The sequence below is a fragment of the Medicago sativa genome, chromosome 3 (assembly GCF_051527215.1).
Source record: "Medicago sativa cultivar Bolivia chromosome 3, Bolivia_mono, whole genome shotgun sequence".
NCBI classification, from domain to species: Eukaryota; Viridiplantae; Streptophyta; class Magnoliopsida; order Fabales; family Fabaceae; genus Medicago; species Medicago sativa.
Window position 1 is genome coordinate 25,310,886 of NC_140751.1, and position 7,099 is coordinate 25,317,984.

General features: G+C 37.3%; 1 protein-coding gene across 1 annotated transcript; it reads right to left on the reverse strand.

The window, feature by feature from the left end:
* Window positions 1-691: 691 nt before the first annotated feature.
* Window positions 692-1,837, reverse strand: LOC146936640 (uncharacterized). Its single transcript, XM_085749260.1, has 2 exons — window positions 1,089-1,837; window positions 692-953 (listed from the first exon to the last, which is right to left on the reverse strand). Exons 1-2 carry the CDS (start codon window positions 1,835-1,837, stop codon window positions 692-694), a joined length of 1,011 nt encoding a protein of 336 aa, XP_085605386.1.
* Window positions 1,838-7,099: the final 5,262 nt, after the last annotated feature.

Below are 7,099 nucleotides of genomic sequence, written 5' to 3' on the forward strand. Positions count from 1 at the left end.
AGTTTTGGGTAACGTTGTCCTAAGGGTCTATCATCATCAGAATCAGAGGATGAAGATGATGATGAGGATTGGGAGGATGAAGGAGTACTGGTGATAGAGAGTTTTGAAATCTGAGTTACCTTGACTGAGTAGTCAGCTTCTAGCTCAGCAACAATATCCTCCTGGACACCTTTAGTAGCACTCGCTGCCATTATTAGATTCTCAGTGGCTTGAACAATCTCTTCAGCATCAGTACCAACATCTTTTCTGACCAAACTGGATGCAGGGATCTCTATATCTTGTGCAATCTCCATAGCCTTCTGGAGTGCAGCAACATCTTTAACTTTCTTCCTTTTCAATTCCCTTATAACCAAGTCTGTTGAGACTTCAACTCCATCCACTTCCTCAATAACATAAGGAGATTCCTTAATCTTCCTTACTGCAGGCTTCCTTTTTCTCTTAGGTACTGATGGAAGTTCAGAAGCACTTTGGGTGGAGGCTGCAGCTTTACCACTCCTGGTCTTCTTTGGAATGACAACCTCAGGGTCCAGCTCCTCAGCTTCTTCTGATATAGATGGAACTTCAGAAGTTCTCCTTTTCAGCTTCTGAGAAGCTTTTTCTGACTTAGCTTTCTTAGCTGTCTGCTCCTCTGCAGCTAGATATTCTTCTTCAGTCATGCCCTTCCTCTTTGATTTTCTGCCTTTAGCAAGTGTCAATGCTCCACCATACATGTTCCCAGGAAATCTTCCAGTCTGACCTTCTTGCCATATAGAGCATAGTGCTCTTGGATGTAATACATCTGAATATCCAAAGGCTCTTGCTTGCAGATTGGGGGAAAATCTTCCATCAGATTAGAAACAGCATCTGATTCCTTCAAGTCTGTAGGAAGTTCTACAAAGCTATCTTTGGGAATCAAGAACATATTTCCAAGAGTCTTTCCATTGATAACTTTGCCTGTGACAGTTCCAAGATAACTGTCCTTATAAAACTGCACTTTACTGATAGCCTTCAGAATCCCACCTTGATGAAGAATCTCTGAGATACGTCTTCCATATGGAACCTAGACTCTTTCATTTTCCTGACTTTCCTTCAGTTCCTTCATCATGTACCTTAAGATGTACTTGGGCACATTCACTATGGTTTTGTTGATAAAGTGATGTAAAAACACTTTATGCGCCAGAGAGGGTTGTTCACTACCTCCACCTTTTGGAAATAGGTTTTCATTTTGAATCTTTAACAGCATCTTCTTTTCTATATTGAGATCAGCATATACTCCTCCCTTTTTCTTTCCATATATTGTCTCATTTGCAATAGGCTTCCAGGGACTTGTCCTCGGATTTGGAATATCCAGTCCCTCATACTGACCAGAAGTATCCCTTCTAAGTACCCTAGCCACAACATTCTCAGAGATGAATACTGGAATACCCAGAATGTTGGACCTTATCTCCAGACCTTTGTAAGGTTCCAAACCCATTTCTTCTCTTTTCTTCCCAGCCAAACTATGGTCTATCAGAATCTTCTGCTTCTCTTCAGCTTCAGAAGCAACCTTGTCATAAATTGATGCTCTCACCCAGAAGTGCATAACCAAATCTTCATATGTTGGTCCATTCAACATAGTAAAGTAATCCATTAAGCCATGTTTCTCATAGTAACTTCTGATTTCACACCCATGATGTGCTAGAGAGACGAAGTCTACTGGATTCTCAGTTTGGATTGTTAAGTCCCATTCTCCCAACTTCATGGTTCTTCCAACAATTTCGTAGGCAGGAGCTTCTTGTGAAGATGATTCTGGAGCGCCTTGTTGTTGCATGTTGGAAGTTGATTCTGGAATGTCTTGCTGTGAGCTTGATGATGTCATTGTTGAAGATGATGATTTTAGGGTTCTAGGGTTGAGATGCAAAGATTTTGCGCTTACTTCGCAAAGAGAGGTTTGAAAGAAGAAAGTGTTTGTTGTGAAGTGAGTAGTGTGTGAATTGACTAAGTGTTTTGAGTAAAAACATTTGCAATTCAAAAGAGACAAACAAACATAACATTAATGACATTTGGGGGGGCGCGTGATTGTACTTTCAAAGCATGAACGCATCATTGCCCTTTTAAGTTATACACCAATACAGATAAGCCATGTCAGAAATTCTCAGAGTAACTATCAAGTTAATGACCCAGTGCTACCAAAAAGTAACTTCCAGCATTTCCATTAACTCTACTATTCAGAAGCACAAAATCCAGCTTCTGGACTTCAGATGCTGACGTCATCATCAGAAGCACATTTTCCTCAGAATCTCAATAAAGAGCTTCTGATGGACTACAGCTTCTGAACTGACTTCAGAACCTAAAATCCTATTCAGGAGCAATCAGGCTTTTAATCAGACACAAAGTACATGTTCAAATTTTTCATTATAAAATCAAATCTTTCAATAGTTAAAGGTTTAGTAAATATATCAGCCCATTGATTCTCAATATCAATGAATTGTATATGTAATATTCCTTTTTGAACATAATCTCTGATAAAATGGTGTTTGATCTCAATATGCTTAGCTCTTGAATGCAAAATTGGATTTTTAGACAAACAAATAGCAGCAGTATTATCACAATAAATGGGAATATTGTTAGCAATAATCTGATAGTCTTCCAACTGATGTTTCATCCAAAGTAGTTGTGTGCAACACCTTGCAGGTGAAATGTACTCTGCTTCTGCTGTAGACATAGCGATAGTTGCTTGTCTCTTGCTAGCCCAGGATATTAGAATCACCCAGAAATTGACAATTGCCACTGGTTGACTTTCTTTCAATCCTATCACCAGCATAATCAGCATCACAGAATCCAGCCAACTTATAATCTAATGATTTCCTATAAAGGAGACCAAGATTAGTTGTTGCTTTCAGATACCTGAAGATTCTCTTGATAGGAGTCAAATGAGATTCTTTAGGATCTGATTGGAATCTTGCACACAAACATACACTGAAGAAAATATCTGGCCTAGATGCAGTGAGGTATAACAGGGAACCAATCATACCTATGTACAACTTCTGGTCTACTTTTTCTCCTTCATCTTCTTTGTTTAACGTGCATGTAGGATGCATTGGACTGTTCATCACTTTACAATCTTCAAGCTTGAACTTCTTCAGAAGCTCTTTTGTATACTTTATTTGATGAACATAAACTCCATCTTTGCATTGATTGATTTGAATGCCAAGGAAGAACTTCAGCTCTCCCATCATGCTCATTTCAAATTCATCCTGCATTAACTTAGAAAATTCCTTGCAAAGAGATGCATTAGTAGAACCAAATATTATATCATCAACATATATTTGCACAACGAGAATATCTTTCTTAAGGGTCCTTCTGAAGAGTGTTGTGTCAACCTGACCTCTTTTAAAATCATTTTTGATTAAGAAATTACTTAGTCTATCATACCAAGCTCTTGGAGCCTGTTTCAAGCCATATAGTGATTTCTTCAGTTTATAAACATGATCAGGATGCTTAAGATCCTCAAAACCAGGAGGTTGTTTAACATACACTTCTTCTTCTATGACACCATTAAGAAATGCACTCTTGACATTCATTTGATATAATATTATGCCATGATTAACTGCATAGGAAAGAAGTAACCTGATTGCTTTTAATCTTGCAACTAGAGCAAATGTTTCAGTATAATCAATGCCTTCTTGTTGACTGTAACCCTGTGCAACAAGTCTTTCTTTGTTTCTTGTTACTTCTCCTTGATCATTCAATTTGTTTCTGAATACCCATTTTGTTCCAATAATGTTCTTATGCTGAGGTTTGGGTACCAGGTCCCACACATCATTTCTTTGAAATTGATTCAACTCTTCTTGCATAGATAAGATCCATCCATCATCTGAAAGTGCTTCATCAACAGTTGTAGGTTCAATCATTGATATCAGTCCAATCATTGAATCTTCTTGTCTGAAGTATGATCTTGTTCTTCTAGGACTATCTTTGTTTCCAATGATTAAATCCTCAGGATGTGAAGACTTGTGCTTGAATGTGTTTCTGAGAGGATCTGCTTGATGTGAGCTAACTTGTGCTTCATCAGAAGCAACTTCATCTTGAGCTTTTGATGTAAGTTCAGCTTTTGAACTATCTTCAGATTCAGCTATCTGATCAGGTTCTGGAGTATCTTCAGGAACCTGTATCTCTGCAAAACATTCATCTTGCTTTGGTGTTTTATCTCCAAGCTCTTTGTCATCAAATTTAACGTGCATAGATTCTTCAACACAGAGTGTCTCTGAATTATACACTGTGTATGCCTTTGACCTTTCAGAGTAACCTAAGAACATTCATCTTTGGGCTTTGACATGAAATTTCTTTAGGTAGAGCTTGTTATTTAAGATGTAACATGTACATCCAAATTGATGAAAGTAAGAGATATTGGGTTTTCTTTCTTTAAATAGTTCATATGCTGTTTTCTCCAAGATAGGTCTGTTATAGATCATGTTTTGGACATAACATGTTGTATTCACTGCTTCTGCCCAAAAATGTTTTGCTAAATTGTTTTCATGAATCTTGGTTCTAGTCATTTCTTGTAAAGTTCTATTCTTTCTTTCTACAACCCCATTTTGTTGTGGAGTTCTAGGAGAATAGAATTCATGGACAATTCCATGTTTTTCACAAAAATCTTCAAATGGCTCATTTTCAAACTCTCCACCATGATCACTTTTGATTTTCAAAATCTTTGTTTCTTTTTCAGATTGAATTTGTGTGCAGAAGTTACCGAATACATCATATGCATGATCTTTGCTTCTCAGGAATTTTACCCAAGTCCATCTGCTATAATCATCAACAATGACTAATCCATATTTACTTCCATATAAGGATGCAGTACTGACTGGTCCAAATAAATCAATATGGAGTAGTTCTAAGGGTCTGGAGGTTGAAACAATGTCTTTTGTTTTAAAAGATGATTTCACAATCTTCCCTTTCTGGCATGCACCACAAAATGCATCTGAATGATAATCAATGTCTGGAAGACCTTTGACAAGTTGTAACTTACTAAGCTTAGAGATTAATCTCCAGTTAGCATGTCCCAACCTTCTGTGCCACATACATTTCTTATCATTCACTGACAGAAGGCAAATTACCTTCTAGTCAACTAGTTCAGAGAAGTTGATTTTATAGACATTTTCCACTCTTTCCCTTGAACACAATGGATTTGTCTTCCTTGTTGATTACATTACAATTGGCTTTTTCAAATAACACATCATAACCATTGTCACAAAATTGACTGATGCTCAATAGGTTATGTTCAAGACCTTCTACCAACCATACATTATTAATTGAGGTAGATGAATTACCAATAGTTCCTGTACCAATGATCTTGCCAGACTGGTTACCTCCAAATTTCACATTTCCTCCTTCTTTCATTGTTAGTTTGAGGAACATTGACTTCTCTCCTGTCATGTGTTTGAGCAACCGCTGTCTAGGTACCATGATTTCTGCTTTGGTATTGCTCTTAGACATATCTGCATTTTTCACAAGTTTAGATTTAGGTACCCATTGTGCTATGGGTCCTGGAAGGTTAGCACTGGAAGTTTTACTCTTCACTTTATGTACCTTGTGTTGTACGATTGGTTGCTTCAGATTAACCATTACCTTAGGTTTAACAACCTTTGGTTTTGGTACTTCAAGAGCAGTAACTGTCTTCTTCTGAAACTTATAGACTTCAGGACCTCAGATTTAGGTTTCACCAGACTCTGAGGAACAGGTTCTGATCTCTTTAGAATCCTGATCTTTGAAGTCTTAGAGTCAAATTTGATCATAGCCTTTGACATACACTTCTTTGGCTTTGAAGTAATCTTAGCCTTAGATCTAGAAGCTTTAGGTTCTGATTGAACAACAGTTTCCAACTTAGCGCCTTCAGGTATAAAAACTGTTTTCAGTCCTTCCTTGATGCATTCATACAGGATTTAAGATTGGTTTCATTAGTTTTTACTTCTGAAAAGCCAATTCCTCTGCCATTGTTCTTGTAAATGCTATAAATCATAGAAGCAACTCTTCTTCTGTCAATGCCAGACATGATAAAATCTTCAAGAGCAATCTCATGGTTGCTTAAAGGTTTTCCATTACACTTTTCTTGTAGCTTCTTACATAAGAACTTGAGCTTGTCTTCATAGGTTTTACAAATGAAGTCAAAGCCTCTAATTCTGTAATATCCTGCTTGTCAGCATCGGTATATTACCCGTTGATCGTGCCAGAGGAATTAAGTTCATGGAAAAGTAAGTTAAGGGAAATAATTTATGACATGTCAGCATAATACGGATAAAGTATCAGTGTCGTTTTAAGCACACTTAATGCAAGGGCAATTTGGTAATGTACGTCTCAAGGATATTTATTTGTGGTTGGCACCAAAATATCTCACTTCCTTATCTTCTTTCTCTCTCTAGGGTTTGAGTTTGGCAATTGTTCTCCCTTCTCTCTTCCCTCACGCCACCCTTCTTCATTTCATCACCACCAATCTTCTCTAAACTACCACTCCATCCATGGCAAGTTATATTACGGACCCTAATGTTATTATAAGCATGTGAAGCTTGGTTCTAGCTTGATTTATCCTTCACTTTCTCTTCTTTCAATCCTTCCCAAACTCTCATCAATCAAGAAATTTGGTAAATAAGATTCTCTCAAGATTTCATGGTACTTGGAAGCTTGGGTTGGGTTGTTCTTCACTCCTTTACCTCATCAAGAAAAGATCATGAAGCTAGGGTTTGTTATTTGGTAAAGTGGGAGCTTGAGTTTGCATAGGTTGTGGTTTCACCTTGAACAAAGAAGAAATATGAAGATTGGAATGGCATGAGCTAAGAGAGCAAGTGTTCAAGAGCTATGTTTATGGTTTGCTTGAACTTGAAGCTTGGAGCTATCACAAGAAATTTACTAGGTGAGTTCCATAGTTAGTTCCCACCTTTTTGGGATTATGATTAAGCCATGTATGATTAACTTGTGAACGATGAAAGTCTAGGGTTTTGTAAGATGTTAGTTGCCCCTTTTCTTGCTATGCATACTAAACATGTTTATACTTGCCAAATGAATGTTTTACAAGTCTCCTATGATCAAATATGTTCCAAGATACTTAGAGACACTTGGTTTGAGGTTTTTGGGTCAAAAATAC

What these genes read in the sequence shown, in the direction of transcription:
- LOC146936640 (XM_085749260.1), bottom strand. Translation starts at nt 1,837, where the DNA reads ATGACATCATCAAGCTCACAGCAAGACATTCCAGAATCAACTTCCAAC. An exon ending in GTGCCCAAGTACATCTTAAG is followed by an intron (nt 954 to 1,088) that starts GTACATGATGAA and finishes TTATAAGGACAG; the next exon opens with TTATCTTGGAACTGTCACAG.